This window comes from Malania oleifera, chromosome 7, assembly GCF_029873635.1.
Source record: "Malania oleifera isolate guangnan ecotype guangnan chromosome 7, ASM2987363v1, whole genome shotgun sequence".
NCBI classification, from domain to species: domain Eukaryota; kingdom Viridiplantae; phylum Streptophyta; class Magnoliopsida; order Santalales; family Ximeniaceae; genus Malania; species Malania oleifera.
In genome coordinates, this window is record NC_080423.1 from 18,069,096 (window position 1) to 18,091,814 (window position 22,719).

Consider the following 22,719-nt stretch of genomic DNA (forward strand, 5'->3'; position numbering starts at 1 on the left):
GGCCAAAGTCTCCCCTAAAATCAAAGCTGTTCTCTGGCTGGTTGTGCTTAATAGGATCAACACCAATAACTTGTTACAGATTAGCAGACTGTTAAAGGCTCTTGGTTGAGATGTATGTGTACTTTGTTTTAATTTTTCTGAAACTTGCTCCGCATCTTTTCTTGGATTGTGACTTCCCTTAGAGGATTTGGGGCAAGCTATTTTATTACTTTGGGGAATGTTGGGTATGTCCAAAGACAGTGGAGGAGTTTTTGGCTTCATTTTTTCGTTTTTGGCATTGGCAGGAAAAGGAAGGTGAATAGTTATGGAACTGTGCCCTATTTGCTGTATTTTGGGTTCTGTGGATGGAATGATACACATGTATTTTGCAGGGAATAAGTTGTCATTTTTGTTGGTTTGGGAGAGATTCGCTATTTGGCTTCTCTTTGGTGTGTGGGTGATGGGAACTTCAGGGGGGTGTGCTTTTTGGATATCCAGCATGATTGGCTTTCCTTGTTGAATTGATAGGGCATGCTGATTATTTTGGGCTGTTTCTACTTCTTTTTTCCCCACCTTTACTTTTTCTGGGGTAACTCAGTTTTGAAAGGAGATGTCTTCTTCTCCTGTTTATACATTCCTATCCTATCAATGAATTTCTTTTGTTATCATAAAAGAAAAATAGTGTAACCAAAAAGAAAACGAAGTGTCTGAAATCATCTCAGATAAATTAGATTTGTAGGAGATTAGAGCCCCATGTTGTAAAGTTAGAGACGGAAAAGAAGAGAGGAGAAGAAGAGAATGAGAGAAACATTTGACGGTAGTTTCCCTACAGCTCCAGATCTGCCCTCTTATATATTAATAATAAAAAGACATGCTAGACAAAAATTCTAATAAAATAGCATATTCTATTCTAACAATCAAACATCTGTCCAAATACTTTCCTTTCTTCCTACAAATTATCCAAACTTTGAAGACAACATATCTTAAGAATTCTTTGAGATGATACTTTCAAATATAAACGGTTAGCATTAGTTATAGCGAGTCTAGAAAGTATATAGCTCAACCAATGATAATTGAGCTAGAAAAATAAATGAGCAAAAATATCCCACGAAATCAAAATGACTAAACAAAAACAAAGCAGTCAAATGTTAGGTTGAGTTGACTATGCAGCTTGTGATTTAGCTCATATTAGTATATTACCATTAATAACCACCTTTTAGACTATTCAAAATTCTTGCCACAAATGTGTTCATAAGAGATCAAAACATGAGTTGGTGTTGAACCCTTTTTTTTTCCAGACAAATAAATGACATGTGGCTTAAAGGGTATCAATGCACTTGGCACTAAGAAATACAAAAATTCACATGACAGCGGAGACCTACATAAAGAATTTTTTTGTGTGTTTTTTTAAATAAAGGGAGAGAATATTTTTAAAAAAGTAATCAAGAAGAAAACATGGGGGTGATGCGTGAGCAAAACTACCCCACAAAAGATGGCCTTTTTGATTTTTGACCCAAAAAAAAAAAAGAAGATATAAATGTAGGTATGAGTTGTTACAAAAAAAATTGTCCGAATTCCTTGATCCCATGATAGTCCCCAGCAGTCCAGTTACATCCTCCTTGTAACTACACTTCCTTATAAATTAAGGAGGGGGGAGAAATGGCGAACAAGTGAAAGAGGAGAGTGAAATTAGTGGGTGAAAAACAGCAAGAGAGTTAGTTGGGGTCATGGTTTTAAATAATGGCTGCAACTGTTACGTAACATTACTGATACTGTTACACACCGCGAAATCGGTGGGAAGAAAAATCACAGCTGTAGCGGCCGTTACGGACCACGACCATTACGTAAAGGCCGCTATGGCCGTTACGTAACCGCTACAGGACTGTTATGCCAAAAAAATATTTTATTTTTTACTTTTTCTTCTCACTTTTTCCCTCTTTCATAAATCATTCTCAATATAGCATGTGGCGAGGGGGAAAACATTATAATGAGGATGACAATGATATAAAATTTACTATTTCTTGAAATACTCACAAGAGATGCATTAATTAACAATTTGAAAATACTAACTTGTTAGGAAAATATTTTATTTTGATGATATTAGTAATTTGATATTTATGTTTTATATTTTTCAACTTCAACCTTTTCTAGTTATTTTATATTTGTATTATTTGTACGTCTGATGTGTCTAATAGATTAATTAACTGTATAATGTATTTTGTTTTATTAATTAATTTAGCACACATAAGAAATTATCACATATTAAAACAATGAGAAGTATAGATATGCGTGCACACGTAATTTTTATGTCAGTGGTGGTTTAAAACAAATGTAAACTTGTTTTCCTTACCAAATAACTTAGTTAGTCGAACTAAAGGATCCAAAATATACTAAAACCCTTTCTGAGGGTTAAAAGCTTAAAACATGCAAGTACGCTAAAGTGCACGAGGTTGTGTGTGCTTGAAAAAAATTCACAGTTGTTACACCCACTTCCTGTTATGTTAATCTGCTACACACGCTTCTCGTTACAGTTACGTTACGCTACCGCAATTTAAAACCATGGTTGGGGTAGTGCGCAGTTAGATCCTCCACATAACTGCCACTTAATTATAAGTTAGGGAAGGCAAAGGAATGGTGAACAAGTCAAAGAGGAGAGTGAAATTAGTGGGAGAAGAACAGCAAGAGAGTTGAGAGTTACGACAGGTAGCAGAAAGAGTTAAAGAAAACAAAGTAAAATACAAGTACTGCACAAAAAGTTCAAGTTAAGCAGAAGAAAGATGTAACTCCTCTCTCTCAAAGTGTTGGTGATAGATGTTAATGCACATTCTTACTCAGTAATTGAATGCTTTCTTATGTGCATTTGTTGTTAGACTAAAATGGTAAAATACAATTTCAACTTTCCACAATTGTTATAAGTTCAAATGGAATTTTTCATACTTGTAAGTTTAACTATATTGAACCTCTTGATGTTCTTGGATCCTCAATCCTTTTCAAATGAATCAAATCAGTAAAAATTGTTGATTATATTTTCTCATTAATTTAATCCTTTTTGTATTGTAGTAAGTTAAACTCGAATTCTGCCTTACAAACAAATGATTTGAAGTTAAAAATCCTTGATAGTTCATTAAAGGAACAAAGGAGCCAACAAGGAATCCATTTTGGATTTTATGCCAAATGGTAAAGGTAGAAGTGGTTATAAATTAAGAACAGTGCACTTGCTTGCAGTTCAAGGCTATTAAAAGCTGGCCCTTGGTCGTCCGCTTTAACAAACTAATTTAATGATAATTTATTTTAAGACATGATCATTGAATATTTAAATTATTTATTTTATTAAGTGGGTGCATCAGATTCCCTCCCATATTTATCAAATATACATAGTTCTGAGTCAAAATGATAAGTTTCCCAATGGTTAATGTTAAAAAGCTGAGTTAGTTAGCCTTTTCTCAAATTTCGATACAATTAATCCCGTTAAATTCTGGGTTAATATTAAACTAAATTAAACTAATAGATTTCCTGCTTGTGCCCCTTCCAAACTTGAAATATGTTCAACTTGGTCATGACCACAACTCATATTCCCTAAATGAGTGGTCACGGATTCAAAGAATTGTGAACTTTGTCAAAAACTCGTACAATAACAAAGGAATTTATGGATACAATATTCATAAAATGGTTAAATTGCCATTTCCATTTCAAATTAAATGGGCCAAACCCAACAAAATTATACGTCATAACCCATATTAATTGTCAAATTATTTTTGAGTTATAAATTTATAAAAAGCAGTCTATAACTAGACCAAAATGACAAATTAGAAAATGGTCTTGAATAGGCCAAAATAAAAATTAGCAATGAGAACAACCTTTGTCTTGATCCTTACCAAAGCCACCTAAGCTTTAAAAGCTTAGGTGTAGCTCCAAGAAATTTTTTTTTATCCCAATTATGGATTGCTTGCATGATAGCAGGGGCTCTTGTAAATTACTTTTCGGAATCAAAGGTGTTCTCTTGTACCTAATTTGGAATTAGCAAATGCCGCATTAATAAAAACCATATTAGAAGTGTAAGACGGGTGAAAAAGTTTTGAGCAGTTAATGAAAAAATATTTCTGCTTAATTGTTAGCTCACAACAAGCATATTTCAGTAAGCATCATAAGTATTAACATTCAAGTCCTAGACAGATATCAAAGTGCACGCTCTGTTATCATCAAAATTAATTCCTTGGGTTTGTGGAATGGTGGATGTGTAGCAAGTTTGCTACTTGGTTTGGCCATTGGTCTCAACTATGGTTTTTGGCTTTAGGTTTACCATAATATTCATTTGCCAAACAGACACACATACAATAATATATAAAAATCTCTTTTACTTACCTTCACTCTTTTGTTGTTTGCAGGAGAAACTCTACCAATGGATTTTGAGGCAGCAAGAGCAGGGATTAAGAGTGACAACTGTTGATATAATTGCCTACCTGCAGGTTTTGGTTTGCAATTGTTTCATTGGTTATTTTAAGGTTCTTGCTTGTCTCATCTAGATATGTGGTGCAGCAAATGCAAGGTTGCAACTAAAAGTAGGAACAGATGATACATGGTTTTAGAGGCCGTGCCTTGGTGCGATGGCAAGTGCCTCCGCCTCGGTACAGGTTGTCTTGGGTTCGAGACTTGGGAGTGGCCTCTCCAAAAATGGGGGTAAGGCTTGCCGACATCCACCTCTCCTAGACCCCACTCAAAGTGGGAGCCTTGTGCACTAGGTACAGCCTTTTAGATGATACATGGTTTTGATTAAGTCTCAACTCAAAAGTACAAGAGACTAAACTCAAAACAGGAGGAACCGAGTTGCTCTCAAATAAACTCCTCTTAAAGAACCATGTTCCCCTCCAGAAATCTGTCCTTTTAATGAAACTAACTTGAACTGGTTGAAATACTCCTGGCCAATGGAATAAGTAACATTTTTTTTTTATAGTAAAAGAAGAATTCATTAATAGAATAAGAATATACAGCTAAGAGAATAAGACATCTCCTTAACAAAGTCTGGAAAATCCAGATCAAAACACAAAGGAACAACCTACAGACTAAATAACAAAAGAGAAAAAACCATCACAAACTAACAGTCCAACACATAACTCCAATTGCGCTGAATATCAGAAAAGCTCACCCCCTTAAAATTCCCTTTTCCCACACACCAAAGAGAAGCCAAACAATGTATCTTTTCCCAAACCAGCAACTGAGCCGATTTCTTCCCTAGAAAAATATGCGCATTGTGCTCCCCCAAAAACTGCAAAAAGCACATTTCCAAAGCGCTGCCCTTTCCTTTTTTCCTGCCAAATTCAGCAAAAGTCACTGCCAAAAAATTCTTGACTGTCTTAGACTCACTCAACATTCGCCTAAAATACTAAATAACTTATTCTAACACTCCAAGCATGGTCAAAATCAATGAACAAATGCAATGACGATTCTGAGCAATTAAAGCAGAGAACACATGTCTGGAGGTATAGCCTTCAAAGGTCTCCTCACCTGCAGCAAGTTATTGGTATTAATTCTATCGAGCACAGCCAACCAGATAAAAGCCTTAATTTTAAAGGGTACTTTGGCCTTCCAAATGGAACTATAGAGAGGAAAATAAAAATTCAACCTACTCAAAAAATCGCAAAAAGATTTGCATGAATGAACCCCCGAAGGATCTAATGACCAAGACTGCCTATCCTCCTCTAAAGAACATAAACTCCCCAGAACAGCCCTAAATTAAGCTGGCCTATTTTTGGGTTTTTTTGCTGTTACACTTTGCTTGGCTCCATCAATTCCCCAAGAAGAGCTCCAATGAGTTGGAATGCATAAATGCGTGTCCATATGCTCTGACTCTGCCAAGGTTGTCCAAGAATGTTCTGTCATATGTTTGCTTCTCCATTTACAAGAACATTCTGCACAACTTGTCAGCCGCAAAGATACTCTCTGGCTCATAGATGTCTTGAATCTCTTGATCTCATTCCCCTACCATAGATTTCAAGAGATAATTGTAAGATTTGTAGGATCTCCCTCATGACCAGGATAATGATACAAATCAGTGACATTGAATCTAGGACTGATGTTTTAGCCCAAACAGCGACAACCACAACTGCAACAATTACAACAACAGCAACAACAAAAACAAGCTTTATGTTCCACTATATGGGGTTGGTTATATGAATCCTTTTCCACCATTCTGCAGTCTTCAGCAACGGTCACAAGAGTTGGATGCTGCCAAATTCTTATGCACTACCACAGTGTACATTATTTTAAGTTTGCTCCTGCCTATCCCACAGCCTCTATGACATAAACTCAGTCATGCTTTCTAACTGGAGTACTATAGCCTTCGTCAGCTCCAAAAAGGGTTTAATTTCTTGGCATATAGTTTATGATAAGAGTCCTTTGGAAATTAATCCCAGCAGGGAAAAAAAAAAAAAAAAAACCATAACCTGATCTCCAACATTAGATTCCTTCTTTTGCTTATGCAGGTGATCATGTTCTTTCAATTATCTTCTTTCGTTCTCATGCAGTTGACAAACATGATCAGTACAAGCTTCTCATCATCACGAACTTGCGAAGAATTTGTCAAGGGGAGGAAGTCAATTGTGTGATTTTGCACATTCCCCATAAGCAACCTTTGAATAGTACTATTCTGTTGTCCAATTAACAGTATTGTCATATGCCAACTCAGCTATTCTCACAATGAGTCTCAATTAGCAATATGCTCCCCTATGAGACAATGCAGAACATTGGCTAAAAGAGGCTCCCCTTAGCCTGCCTTATTAAGTATTTTTGCTGTATGAAACGTAGGCTAAGATTTGCTTAGCCAAGCCTAGCCACTTATACCCCCCCATGAAACAAATGCCCCCTTAAAGCTCAAACTCTATTGCCTTAGCTGATAAGCTGCTGAGAAGCACCATTCTACACTGAAGAACATCTGCCACATGATTATGTGAAGTGTGAATTAGAATTATGCTTGAGCAAGCACAAATAAGCCTGCAATATGAATTTTATTTTGCATATCTTGAATTCAGTTTCTTCTGTGATTTAAGATATCGTAGGGGCCTTATGGTAGAATAGAGTACAAACTACCTAAAAGCAAATTTGGACATTAAATTAGATTTTGAGAAAGCCTATTATAGAGTGAGTAGTAGCTTCTTGGATAAAGTCCTTGAGAGAGGGTTTTGACGAGCGTTGGCGTCAGGGATTGGGGGCTGCCTGTATAATGTGTGGCTCTTGGTGATTGTTAATGGTGAGACGAAATCTTGGTTTAGTGCTTCTAGGGGTATTAGACAAGGTGACCTTTTATTCCCCCTTTTATTTGTCCTTGCAGCTGATGTGTTGAGCAGAATGGTGGGTAGGGCTGTGGAGGGGGGATTGTTTAAAGGTCTAGAAATAGGGAGAGAGGGAGTGGTGGTTTCCCATCTTTAGTTTGCCGATGATACCATTTTTTTCCGTGGCAATCATAGCCCCTACTTTAGGAGACTTTTGGGTGTTCTTGAAATTTTCAAGGTGTCTGGCCTTAAAATTAATTAATATGGGGAAGAGTGGTTTAGCAGCTTTAAATGTGCCTGTAAAGCGAGTAAGGGTAAGTGCTACTAAAGTGGAGTGTCGCATTCTAGAATGGGCTATGATTTACTAAGGGTTTCCTTTGGGGGTAATCCTAGAGTAACGGATTTTTGGAATCTGGTAATGGAAAGGGTGACAAAAAGGCTAGACTGCTGGAAGAGGGCCTTTTTCTCTTTGGAGAGTAGAATAATCCTGATTGAGGCTTTTTTTTTTTTTAGCAGTCTGTTGTATTTCCTGTCTAATTTTAGGATTCCAATGGGGATTTCTGGCAAGCTTGAGAGAATTATGAGAGACGTTCTGTGGTCTGTTGGGGGAGGGGGTCAGTTGGAGATCACAGGGACCACTTAGTTGGCTGGAGTGAGGTTTGTAGGTCAAAAAAGGAGGGAGGGCTGGGTTTAGGGAAGAAGGTATCTAAAAACACGGCTCTTCTAGCTAAATGGCTGTGGCACGTCCCTTTAGATGAATCCTCCCTTTGGCATAGAGTAATAAGAAGCAAATTCGGGTGGGATACAAATGTTAATTTTAGATGTTCTCTAGGGAGTTCATGGAGGTCCATACCTCAGATTTATCTTCTTTCATCCCTCACACTAAACTTGAGTTAAGGAGGGGCTCTTGGATCCGTTTTTGGAAAGATCCTTGGCTGGGCAATGCATCTTTATCCACTTCATTCCCTCGTCTATATTGACTGTGCTCTTAGCAAAATAGCGCCATATCATTCTTCTGGGGGGAATTGAGTAGCCCATTCTTCAGGAGTGTATTCTTCTAATTTTTTTTTTTTGAATTCTCGACTCTAATTCTTCTTTCTCACTCAATCATTTCATTTGAAAGGCCAAGGTTCCCCCAAAAATTAAGGCGTTCACTTGATTATGCTCAGTAAAATTAATACCAATAACTTGCTGCAAATTGGGAGACTTTTGAAGGCTCTATCTCCCGATGTATTTTAATCTGTTAGAAAATTCCAAGACAGCTTCTCATCTTCTTTTGCACTATGAATTTTCTTGGAGGATTTGGAATAAGCTTTTTGCTATTTCAGGAGAGAGATGGGTATGCTCTTCTTCGGTGGAAGAATTGTTAGCTATTTCTTTCACAGGCTTTGATAGGAAGAAGGAAAAGGCAGTCCTCTTTCTTTCACTGGGAAAAAAAAATTAGATTGTGCGCTGGTTTGGGATAAAATTCAGTATTTGGCCTCACTGGTGTGCTAGATTGGGAATTTCAGAGGAATTAGTTTCCACGAGTTTGAAAGAGATTGGAGGAACCTGTTGGCATGTTGATCTTTTCTTTTTTGGCATTTATTAGTTTGGGGAGTTGTCTTATTCTCCCTTGTGTAATTCTTTTCCTATTAATGAAAATTTCTTTTGCTATAAAAAAATAAAATAAAACTGGGCCATTGTTTTAATGCTTGCAACATGTCACAGAACTCTTTGTAATGCATAGTATAACATTTCATTTCATTGTTGAGGTTGTCATTTGAAGAATGCAACAAGCTCACACTCCTTACTAAGAACTCTTGTACCAATATTTGAGACATTACAATCCACCTCAAAGACGCTTAAAAATCTGGCAGTTCTAGCACAGTGCTGCTTCCTTTGTAAATAGTTGTCTCTTCATGACTTTAATTTGCAGCCTCTTGATTACGTGATTGCGAACTGGCTATTTTTCAAACATGCTGTGAGTTTTTCTAAAGGAACAAATAACTTTATTGCAAAAGGAAGGAAGAGAGTGTGAGGAGGTCAAGTTCTCTATTAGAAACTGAAGAAACAAAAAAAGAACTAAGAAAAATGCTAGTGAAACAGCACTTACCAATGGTTTTGCTTATCCACCAAAGACACCCCCCAAAAGCCACCAAAAGAACACCAAGCATAGCATGAATGTTAGTTCTACTCAGAGTCGGGAAATCCTCTGTCCTTAATAACCCCAGCCTTCTGCTCCGGCCAAATGCACCAAGTAATCACCAATATATCCCAAAGAAGCTTCACTTTTTTACACCCATCAAAAGCTATTAACTTTTGTAGAACCCCTATAAAGAAGATGGGCACATCCAATTCTCCCCCAAAACTTCAAGCAACCTATTCCACATGGACCAAGAGAACATACAATGCAAAATAATTGAGCATTTGTCTCCAATCCTGAAAACAGAGAGGACAAGCATCAGGAGGCAAGGCTTAGTTTGGCCTTTTTTCCTATGGCAAGTCATTAGTGTTAATCATATTAAGAACCATAGACATCATTGTTCAGAAGAAATTCTAGCTTTGCAAATAAATAAATATAGAGGGAAATGATTGCTAGCAACATGGGTTAACTGATAAATTAAAAAAAAAAAAAAAAATTGAAAGAGAGAACATTTGAAGCATCCAAATTCCCAATCCTTCTAAATAATTGAGCATTTGTCTCCAATCTTGAAAACAGAGAGGACAAGCATCAGGAGGCAAGGTTTAGTTTGGCCTTTTTTCCTGTGGCAAGTCATTAGTGTTAATCCTATTAAAAACCATAGACATCATTGTTCAGAAGAAATTTATCCAATTGAAAATTGAAGAACCAGCCAAAAAACCTTCTTTTATGGTATTTTTATTAATCGTCCAGCTATTGATGCACATTGTCCCTGACCCATCCTCCTTGGGAGTTCGTAGAGCTATTACTGTACACGGGCTGGTACTCGTCAATAATCCCTCTCACTAGAAGCGTTCTAAACTGTATTTAGCATCTTTGTAGCTCTTCATACTTACTTGGACTGCTTCTATAGTGGGGCAGGTTGGGTAGGGATGCACCGGACATAAAATTTATCTTGAGCTAAATTGATCTCATCAGTGTCAAGCCATGGGGAAGCTTGACGGACATTGGGTCCTCGAGTTCCAGCAATAACTCTTGAATATCTAGTGGCTGCTCATGTTTTCTCAATGAAACATTCCCATGATTAACTGTAAATATAGCATAGAAAAAACACCACCTTCGTTTTCACTCTCCTGAAAGAATCAGTTTGTGTGACCAGCTGATTGCTCCAGTCTCTTCAGCAGTTGGTTTTCATTTGCTCTAAGCAAGATCCAAATTTTTTTTTTTATTGGCATCCTTCCTGAAAGTACAAGTGTTTCTGAATATGATGATCTACTTCAATATCCCTTAACCATGGATTACCTATGCGTGGGCAACATCCATTGGAGCAACATATGCTTGTCACTTGTGCTAAAGCTAACCAAGCGCCTCTTTATTAAACCATGCCAATTCACACATTTCAAGAGGCTTATATGTTAGAAGCTTCAACTTCTTTGCCGCCTCATTTGATATATGTTCGGAGTGATCATCCTTAGCTACAATACACACTTTGCTATTGCACAGAACTCATGCACAGAAAGTAAGCTTGATCTGTTCATTTTCTTTGTCATCAATATATGAAATCATTGTCCAGTGCATTAAAAGCATTTCAACTGTCGTCAGAGCCAACTACCTTTTGCCTGTCCTAGCTTGGAGATTTGTACCACTTAGAGTCTGCCTCTTCCTGCACTTTCATGCCTCCATTCTTCTCTTTAGTCATTGATAAGATGAGAAAAATAATGCTGACCTGAATCTCATCTTGTCTCCTATTTAGAGGATTCTCCCTGATTTTGCTGATCTTTGGACACAAATGCTTACTGTGACTATTGGCGTCACATAGATTTTATGAGGACTTAAATCAAGCCCCTTTTTAGTGATCAAAGATTGAATCCTTATGATTAACAGGAATTATTGAAATGCTCCTCCACCAAACGAGCCAACTGATAAGCCTCTTCAATGGTCCTCACTCTTCCAGTTGGTGGGCAATTTGGATCTTCTGTCCCCACATGCACTGAAACACATTAATCTATTTGGTTCTGACAACCGTTATGTAGAGGCTGTTCGGTGAAAGTATCAGTCTATTCTTCCATATGCATCTGTTTGACTTTTGTCTCAAAGTCTTGAAACTTGTCAAACAACCCCTCTCTCTTAGTCAAGGTGCTTAATTTGGTCTTTCTTTGATCCCTGCTTAGTTTCATCTTCATCTGATCCCGTGTTCAAATTCTTGGCTTCCTCACAAGGCTGGCTCCACCAACCTGTCCCACCAAATCACAGTAGTGGCCTGGAGCTTACCTTCACTAAACTGCCTTTTGATCCTCAGGTAGATGCTTCAGTTGAAAAACAATTCTCCACAATGAATAAAGATGTCTGGATCACCTTTCCCCATTATAATCATCAAAATCCACCTCTTTCTCGATATCTGGCTATGTATAATGTTCACATGCCAATTGAACCCCAGGGATTAGAGTTGCAACACCCCCTTGGAGGAACCCTAGGTAGGAGTCTCTTTGCTTCCCAATCATCATGAAAGGGATAAACTTCTTCATTTATGGTTACTGAGCCTTCATTCCTTGCTTTTTAAATTTGATTCTTCTCCAAAGGCCTTTTTTCTAGATCTTTGGGCTGCAGAGTTCAATTTTTTGCCTCACACGCAACCATCATCTGTTTGCTCCCTACACAAAGCCTGCAACTACTTTGATAAGGTAGTCACTTGCCTTGGCAGATTAATTAAAAGCTCTGTCTAGTTCATTTGTCCCAACCTTGCTATGGATCTCAGCACTTTCCAAAACTCAAAAGCTTGCTCTGACAAGCCTGGTGCAGAAAAAGGGAAAAATGCAGAAAATCAGACTGAGCAAAGATTGTAAAAGACTCTTGATTAAATCTGAAATCTACTATAAGAGACTGAATGCAGACAAGTAGGAACCTGGACAGCTTTTGGAGACAATGATTACTAACTCTTAAGAAAATTTTGCCCTTCCAATAAAACAAGATTGAACTTCCATCATCAAATATCCTTACCTAATATAGTAACTTAAAGTCCCCCCAAACAGTTTTAATAAAATAAACAACAACAACAACAAAACCAAGCCTTAAGTCACACTAGGTGGGGTCAGCTATATGAATCCTTTTGCGCCAATTTATGCGATCATGAACCATTTTTTTTGATAGTTTCAGGGACATTAAATCCTTACTCACTATCTCCTTCCAAGTTATTTTAGGTCTATCCCTACCCCTTCTATTGCCCCCCATAGTAACTCACTCTTCCTCACTGGTGCACTATGTGGCCTACGTTACAAGTATCCATACCATCTAAGTCATCCCTCCCTTATTTTATCTTCTATAGGAGTTACACCTAACTTACCGCAAATATGTTTATTCTTTAATTTATCTTTCAATGTTATACCACTCATCTATCTAAGCATTCTCATCTCGACAACTTCTTTGTCGCCCAACATTCTGATCCATATAGCATAGCTGGTCTTATAGCTTCCCAATAAAACTTCCCTTTCAATAAGGATATTCTACGATCACATAGCACACTTGAAGCAGTTCTCCATTTTACCCAACCTTCTTTAACTCTATGCATTACATCATCTTCAATTTCTCTTTCAGCTTGCATAATAGATCCAAGGTATCGAAATCTACAAGTGCTATTTATTTTTTCATCATTAAGTTTAACTTTGTCTCCAATATTCCTCTTATCATTACTAAAATTACATTTCATATTTTCTGTCTTATTTCTACTTATTCTAAAGCCCTTCTCTCCATAATTTTAACTCAGCTTCTACTCCGTCTCTAGTTTCATCAATTAATACAATATCATTTGAAAACAACATACACCATGGAACCTCTTTTTCAACACTCTTAGTCAATTGGTCCATCACTAAAGCAAAAAGATAAGGACTCAAAGCAGATCCTCGATGTACACCTATGGTGATTTGAAATTCTCTAGTTTTTGCATCTATAGTCCTTACACTAGTCATTATTCCATCATACATATCCTTAATGACATCAGTATACCTACTACATATACCCTTTTTTTTTTTTTCTAAAACCCACCATAGAACTTCCCTAGGTAATTTATCATATGTTTTCTCAAAGTCAATAAATATCATAACCAAGTCCCTCTTCTTTTTCCTAAACTTTTCCATTAATCTTCTTAAAAGATATATAGCTTATGTGGTAGATCTCCCAGGCATAAAACCAAATTGATTTTCTGAGACCTTCGTTTCTAACTTTAATCTTTGTTCAACTACCATTTTCCATAGTTTCATCGTATGACTCATAAGTTTAATTCCACGATAGTTATTACAATTTTGAATATCTCCTTTATTTTTGTATATATGTATTAAAGTGTTTTTCCTTCATTCATCTAACATTTTCTTAGTTTTTATAATTGTATTAAATAAATTAGTTAACCATTTAATTCTGTTATCACCTAAGCATTTCCAAATTTCAATTGGGATGTTATCTGATCCCATAGCTTTCCCATTTTTCATCTTTTTTAGTGCAAATTTAACTTCGTTAACTCTAATTTTGCGAATAAATCTCATATTTTTAGTATTTTCCTCATTTGACAATTCTATGTTTAAGCCTTCTATTTGGTTTTCATTAAACAACTTACTAAAGTAACTTCGTCATTTTCTTTAATGTCTTCGTCCTTAACGAAAAAATATCATCCTCACTTTTTATACATTTTACATTTCCTGAGTCCTTACTCTTCCTTTCTATAGCATTAGCAAGTTTAAATATATCTTTTTCCCCTTCTTTTGTATCTAATTTATCATACAAACTATTAAATGATTTGTATTTAGCGTCACTAACGACCTTTTTTGCATCTTTTCTTGCCTCTTTATACTTATCAAAGTTATCCCTATTTCTACATTTTTGCTATGTTTTTTACCAAATTCTTTTTGCCTTTACGGCATTTTGTTCATCTTTATCTCACTACCAACTTTCTTTGCTATTTGAGAATCTTCTCCTTGATTCACCTAAAATCTCTTTTGCTATATTTTTAATAGAGCTAGCTAATCTACTCCAAAGAGTATTTGTATCTATCCCATCCTCTATAGTCCAATCCCCATATTTGATCATTTTATCTTTAAATTTTATTATATTTTCTCATTTTAGGTTCCACTACCTAGTTCTCTTAAACTGGTTTATTTTATCATTTTTCTTCCAATTTTTAATACATATATCTAATATTAAGACTATATGTTGTGTGGTTAGGCTCTCACCTAGAATAACTTTATAATTCTTGCATGATGAACTATCTATCCTCCTAGTTAAAAAAAAAATCTATTTGACTTCTATTTTGTCAACTTTTAAAGGTTATTAAGTGTTCTTCTCTCTTCTTAAAACAAGTATTCGTTATGCTAAAATCATATGATCTTCCACTGATACACTAGTCTGGTTTGTGGCTTGTAAAAATATGTGAACACAACTGACTTGACTTGATTGCTTCTAGTCTAGTTTCAGTTCATTTTGGACATGCAAATATGGAGTCAATCCTGGTAGTCATGTTGACATGGGCAACTAGCTCATATATGTATATATAATTAATATCTAGGAAGCACTGATACTGACATGAGACACAGATACAGCATGATACTGACATGGCGATACAAGCAATTTCAAAAAAATGAGGATACTGCAAGGATTCCTAAATTGATTAATATAACTCTATATATATTAGGCATGTTTTTCCTTTAGATGGCAGAGATTGAGGTAATATTGATTTAAAATGAAATATAAGCACCATGATGCAAAATTACAAATTACACATTTTACAAATTACTCGTGCAATCATCAATGACACATTATACAATATTGGTCCAACAACAAAATAAAAAAAAAAAAACCAACTCAAGGGCGTGGCTTGTCATACTTTGGGAGTGTTGGGGGTGGGGGTTGGGTTGGGTGGCGATGACTTTAAGGGGAGAATTTTGGGGGCTGGAACAGTGCAAGGGATAGGGCACTAGTGCTAGGGCTCCAAAACCCAATCACTCACATCATGTTTTCGGAATGGAATGGAATGGGATAGGAAAGGAATGGAATGAAATTTTGAATGGAGACCATGGCGAAATCAAGTGGTAAACTTGACTCCATTACTTCCGATTCCATTCTGTTCCTTTGTACCAAAGGTGCAGTCAATGTAAAGACCACCTTGACTCTTAGTCTCTTTACTTCTTTTTTTTTTTTTTTTTGGGAGGGGGGTGGGGAGGGGGTGTGGTGGTTGATTTTGTTAATTGAATTAAAGGGGACAACAAAACACACTGTTTCAGTTGCAAGAAGTGTTTTAGAAGTATCCTCGCTATGTGTGGAAGTGTTGAGAAGTTTCTTAGCCGTGTCCAAAAATAAAAATGATTTAATTAACGTCACATGTTGGATACGTGTCAGGCAGGTGTTAGTATCTGATACATGTAGGATATGGACACTTCAGGCTTCTAGAAGTGTCCATGTTAACCATGCAGTGCAATATGAAAGTCTGCTGGGAATGAATCCTTAGTGGCCATTAAATAAATTATGTGGCTGTATAAAATGATGAATGAGTATTAATGAAAAAATTAATAGCACCCGTATGAATTTGGTCCAATTGTTGTTGTTTTAAGTGCAGCAAAACTGCTATTGTGATTTTGTGCTCAATTTTGTTAAAACTATATTTTATTTTTTTCTTTAATTTGATAATAAAAGAAAGTATATTAGATCGAGAAAGAGTAATTACAATGTAAGGGGGGCAAGAAATCTGCCTGAAAAAATAAAAACAGAAAAAGCATAAAAGAATAAAAAAATACAATAAAAAATAAACAATAAACAATAAACTAGAGAACTTGTTGAATCAGGTGTAATCCCAAGAGGGGGGGTGAATTGGGTATTTAAAAAATTCTAAGGCGCGTAGATACCTCTTAAACTCTTCCTATAAATTTACCAACAACTTCTTGTTACTCAATTATGTATGTGTACCGCTATTCAATCTATGCATGCAATATACACAATTTAAATGTAATGCTGAAAATAAAGAGTGAAGGGAAGAGAGAGGACAAACGCAGTTTTACGAGGTTCAGCCAACTTGGCCTACGTCCTCGCCTTGAACAACCACTCAAGGATTCACTAAAACCCTGCTCCTTAAAGTGAGACGGAGCTTCCCTTACAATCCGCTGCTTACAAGAGGCACAACTTTCTCCTACTCCGCTGCTTACAAGAGATACGGCTCTCTTCTCACACACTGGTTCACACACCGAACCGTGTATACAATAGAATCTGGAAAACAACACTCAAAACAATGCTTCTAACAAAAGCTTGTGAGTACAATTTAATTTCCTAGCACATTAACATATAATATAACTTGAAGCTCATGAATGTATGAAAAACGATACAATCGTTTTATATATGATATGCTTCAACACACAAATCCCTATTTAACCACAACTTTCAAGTAAAGAGATATTTGAAATGCCTTGGAGTCAACTAGGGTTTTTGATTCATTTTGTAAAGATGCACAAGTATGTTTGATGTGAGCTAGTTAACAAAACAAAACTTTGTCTTGAATACAAACTCAATCAAAATCACAAAGTTTTAGTTGATGTATTCAATCACAATTTGAGTATATTAATTTTCAGAAAATATCCTTCAATTAATTGTATGGTTATAAGTACCAAGGATATTTAATCAAGCTTTAATATATTTAAAATATAAATCTTTTAGAAAACACACACTTAAATCAAATAATGATCTTGTTTAAAGTAGCTATGTATATGTATAGATACTTTCAAGATCACCTTTTTAATCAAACAAGGTTTTTCAATAATAAATATGTATATTTATATGCTCTTGAATCAAAATTCAATCAATCAAGTTAAATAACCTTTCTCAAGTAATGATCTCTTCAAAAATTAATTTTTATACGAATAAGCACACTCAAGATCAAAACTTTTCCAATGCTAGTAAAAAACAAGCAATGAGATGAGATGAAAAGTTCGTAAGACTAATAACTTAAAAAATCAAACCTCAATACTAGATTGAAGTACAGTAGAGTAAACAAGTTCCCTTTGAGAATTTGAGTTGATTTGCCCAAGCTTGAAGAATAGAGATTGAAGTGTAGGCAATCGTATAGCACTAGGAGTAGATTTTCAACGTTCTTGCAACAAGGAGTGTTCTTCCCTTTCTTGTGTGTCTAACCTCTTCTCTAGGGTTTAGATATTCAGAATATATAGTATATTACCCTTAGGATTGATCTCCGCCGTTGGATCAATAAAATAGCTCGCGAGTCTTTTTAATAAAAATCTGAATTTTAAGTTTCCCGCAAGTTCAGGCAACCGAAGTGGGGTTCAGGCTCCTGAAGTGATAACTTCAGGCGCCTGAGGTTCTAGGGTCAGGCGACCGAAGTACCTCTGTCAGGTTTTGTCTTTCCCATTTAATTCTTCAGGCTACCGAACTTAATCTTCAGGCTACCGAAGAAATTCTTCAGGCGCCTGAGGTTGAGTTCAGGCTACTGAAGTCCCCTTTTTCTCAAATTTTCTTTTTTAATTTAAAATTCTGTTTTGCTCCTTTTCTTGGGTCTTTTATAAAACATATTTTTCATGATTTTAAGAACATTTCTAAGTCCATGAGAATTTCCTAATGATGTACATGAAATGCATGAATCCTAAAATCATTCTAAGTTATATTGAGCCTCAAATTAAATCATACGAAAATGTAAGTACATGAGTTCTAAATACCCTTTCCCAAAATATTCTTGAACTTTGCCGCTTGCATCTTGATTCTCGTACTCTTTGAGTTCCATGGTGCTTTCTAAAATGTATCAGCTTTACTTTATGGCTTCCATGACTCGTTATCTTTCCGTGCATGCTTAGTGTAAGTCTTGTTCACAAACTCAATGCACAGATCAAATATCAAGTAATTTGTCATTATCAAAACAGGATTGGACTTGTAGAGTCAACAAAACTATTAACCAAGAAAACCCCTTTCCATCGTAATTCACTGAGCGCTTTAGATTTGCTAGCTCCCTCTGACCCTTCTTTGCTTTGTTCTTGCCCTGAACAAAAATCACACTTCATCCAATATCTCTTGGGCTTCTAAATCCTTCCTAGAAATTTCCTCCATTGGTGAAGGTAAAATTCCATCATTGCACTGCATTTTATTGCCCAATCCACTGTCATAAAAAATAGAAACCCCTCCAATTCTTCCAGCGGGGCTGGATGAGCATATGATAGGTCCCTGAGATCATCACAGGAATCAGAAACATAACCATATTGTTCTTGAACCTCACCAAACAACAAACCCCATCAGGCCATCACACTCAAACTCACTCATGTCATCACTATCATTATCTAAAAAATCTCTCTATTTCTTAACCTCTTTTCCTTTGCATGCTCTATTACTCTATATCCTTCCTCTTATCTAGTGCATCTTCCACTATACTCAACCTGCAGAATCTCTCAAACTCATTGACCTTATCTCACAAGATTGTTTTCTCTTCTCTTATAATTTCTTCATTTCCACACCCATTAGAGCAGCTTTCTGGTGTGTGTATACCATTAGGCTCTTAGATTTTCAGAATTGAAAACTGAAACAACAGATTTTGTACCCACACCATCTTCTCTTTTTCTAGTTCTCCTGGATATGCCAGCCTCTAACCCCACTGTGAAACGCAAATTAACCAGCGATCTGACACTTTTTTTATTAACTTATTATCATCAATTTCTTCCCGACCTGTTATTGAAACCAAGCCAAAATAGTCCTAATTACACACTGATGCTGATCCACTTTTTGTTTGTTTTGAAGAACTGAAAAGGGATTCTGGATTTTTTAACTGGATGCATGTCCGCCTTCACCTTATTTGGATTCCCCAATCGCAACCCTAGCCGCCTCTTTGACACTTGCAGCAACTACTGGAACCCTGCGCACTATCTCCTTATGGGTGCTCTCCTCCGGTCGAGCAGCTAGGGTCGTCACTTTGGATTCCTTCAATTGTAAATCTACCCCACACCAAAGACATAACCTCTCTGATTTTGTAGTACTTAGACAGCCTTCACCTAACTTTCCTTCCATAACCACCTGCCTCCCCAACCGGGTAGCTGACAAACATGCAGCACCTCCTCCTTCAAGATTGGGACGAGTCTTCTTTGCAAATACACAGAACTATTACACAAAGCCATCCAATTCCAATAATCCTCCAGGAATGAATACAGAAAAATTCTTCCCTTTTCCCCTTGGCCCTAGCTCCAAAACCTTCCCAACACTCGTCCACCTAATCACTACCCAGCAATAAAGATTCCCCTCCCCATCCACCGAATCACTATCCAGCAATAAATATTCTCTCCCCCCATCCGCAGCCCTTGTTTTACTCATTTTTTTTTGGGAAGCTTTATGTTATCTTTTTGTGTGTTTGAGATTTGAACATATGTAGGATTTAGGAGACTATTTTGTTTGTTTTGTTCTTCTAATTTTTAATAATTACTAATTAATATGTGTATCTGTTGTGTTGTAGAGGTGACAAAGGGTGTTTATTTCTTTTTTCTTTTTCGTCGTCGTCGTTGTTTCAACTTTCAATGGCTGTGAGTTTTTTGTGGCATTTTTTTTTCTTTTTTGGCTGGGGGGTTAGAAGGGACCCTAAAGCCTAAACATGTGGGTATGCTACACTCAGTATTAGCTTATTAGGTAACATGCCATCAATGCTCTTAAGTCAGGTAGGTCTATTCAGTTTCTCACATAACATAATCTTATTGGTGTGCGGGTGTAATCTGATTACAGCCAGGGAAAACTAAAGATCGTTTGAATAATGTTTCTCTTACCCTATATTTTTCATTTTTGATATAATAATAGTAACAATAATAATGAAAAGATAGCTAGCAGTGAGATGTCGATTTCTTTTTGATATATCCCCATCTCATTCCTAGTTTATCCTAGTACTCGATGTATCTAGTTTATCTGAGTACTTTATATATCTTTGGTGTAAATTTTCACTAATTTCTGTGTTAACATCTTGAGAATTGAAAATTGTTCACTTCAATATTTTTTTTGTGGAACCATCATTGGTGAGATTATTTTTAATTGTACGCACTATTTTGGAATAATTTTATTCACAGGAGACTGCTTTTCATGTGAGTAAGCTAGGAAATATTTACTACTGGAGGGCTCCTCATTATGACTCAATTTTTTTCTGATATTTTTGTAGAATGAGCTTGACTGTGGAGCAGAGGAGACCCCTGTGTCCCCCCGACTACCATTCCAGCACCAACACTTCCCAACTGCAGCACACTTAACCAATTCAAGCATGCCGGTTTCTTCAAATTCATTTGGACCATCCACTCTTGGACAGGGAACTCGGGCAGGGCATTCTGATCAACAATCTAAGAATTCTGTTTTTTCAAATGCTCTCTCCAGCCCAGTTCGTCGAAGCCTTCAGCACTATCACTTGGGGCAGGGCAGTTACTATCCAAACAATGTTATGTCATCTGGAAATGGACTGCGAAATAATGAGACTAATTATAATCAGCAACAAAATAGGGACTTGAATTCTCTTAGTTCCAATGACTCTTCTATGGATATGCATGCAGATAGTCCTGGCCATGAATCTCCTTACTGAATTTCCCGGCCTCAGATATCTTAAAATTTTCTATGCTTCTCCTGCAAAAGTGGTAAATAGGTTATGCTTATTACTTGAGTGAAGAAAGAGCAGAAGCTCTGTGCTGAGCCGAGCTGCAAAAATTATCAGCTGGTGAGATTGAGTGTTTGTATAGGTAAAAATGATCATGCAAAGTGTGTTAATTGAATTTGTTATGGACTTGTAACCAGTAAGCCATGAATTGCACTTTCAGGTCGATGTGCTTTTAGTATTGATGCTGACATTTGGATTTTATGTTGCTAATTAAATATTTTTCCTTGGCTTTAATCAATCCATGGTTATATTTGATGATCACAAATTTTTAATTGAATTGCTTTCTCTGGGAATCTTTGAAGAAAGTGGAAATATGGTTTTTGGGGATCTCTTTTCAAGATGAAAATGCTTCTAATGAGAAGAGTTGGTTTGCAATGCAAATTGTATCGGGGTCTTTTTTCCCTGTCCTAGATGAACTTGAGTTGGTCGTTGGATCGAATTCCAAGATTCAGGGACTTGGTTCTATTCTTGATTTGATTTCCATCAAGATTTGAGCTCACAAGTCTAACGTCTTTGGGTTAATGGTTGGTGGGTTTCATTGTGATATTTTTTGTGGTCACTTGGAAGTCTATGGATATTGAGTTTGTTACACAAGGGCAGTTCTCCTAAGACGGTGAAAGTAAATAAGACACTTAAGGTAAATTGATCAATGTCACAATTTGAAGAAATTATATATTTCAATTGAGCTGTGGAGGTAAAAAATAAATTGATCAGTGGTAGTTTGAAAAACTTATAAGTCACAATTCAGTTGTGAATTATAAACAGTTGTCTATAAAAAAAATTTATATAGTGCAAGATAAATACATATTTTTCATTCACATTTTTTTTTTTAGTTTATCCTCTTCTCATTTTTCAGTTTTTAGGATACTCTTCTCTCTCAATATATGTCTTTTTAATCAACAATTTTTTGTTTTCATGTTTGGAAGTAATGAACTAAAAAATGTGTAAGGTGCAAAATGTAATGGTACTTCTTATCTATAGCCAATAAATTATTTAAGATTAGCATATTATTTGTGTATGTGTGTGTGTATGTGTGTACATATGGTTTGGTTCTCACATGTTTTAAGTATCAACTCAATCAAATTGCCACTCACATTTTTTAGGCTCCAAGTGCTTGATGTGCTTGGCTGCTTGGTTCGACCTAAATCGATGCTCATTCTTAGTTATGGAGACTAATTTGTTTTGGACTGAGTCGGGTTAATAATTTTTAGTAGAAAATTTTTTATGTAAACAATTTGGTCTAGAAGTATAGACCTTACCACCCATCGGTTCTTGTTAAGGAAGTTGTTATTTTTAGTAGCAAAAAATGCATATGGTGTAAGATAAGTTTCATTATAAATTGGTACCAAGAGAAATTCCCACACGAAAGTGTGAGTTTTTATGAGACAATCATTAAAAGCAAATAGAGGATTCAATGAAATTGAATAAAGAGATGAAAGTAAACATAGAATATCAAAGGTTGCTTGAACTTAGTTAAGCTTGGCCCCAAGTTCTTGCTCATTTCTATCTTTGCCTTCACAACTTAGTGCAAGTCAACAACATTTGAGGCTTATTCTAGATGGCTAACTTTTGCAATACAAATCCTTCCGTAAATGGCCAGTAGCCTCCAATCATGCATCAATGACTATGCCTCCTCTATCTCCTACACTTGCACCATGTCAGAAAATGAAACTACAAAGAATTCAGGAGATTTTGGTCATTATGTCTTTCTCAGA

At 36.2% G+C, this 22,719-nt stretch overlaps 1 protein-coding gene across 2 annotated transcripts in view; it reads left to right on the top strand.

Moving 5' to 3' along the window:
• LOC131160503 (uncharacterized) overlaps positions 1-21,269 on the top strand; it is a 35,090-nt gene extending 13,821 nt beyond the window's left edge. Inside the window, exons 2-3 of one of the 2 annotated variants that reach the window (XM_058116269.1) lie at positions 4,365-4,445; positions 20,522-21,269. In XM_058116269.1, the coding sequence (XP_057972252.1) occupies positions 4,365-4,445; positions 20,522-20,932 (492 nt within the window). In that variant the 3' untranslated portion in view covers positions 20,933-21,269. The remainder of the gene's footprint in view (positions 1-4,364; positions 4,446-20,521) is intronic. The other variant, XM_058116270.1, reaches the window with a different exon arrangement.
• The last annotated feature ends 1,450 nt before the right edge of the window (positions 21,270-22,719 follow it).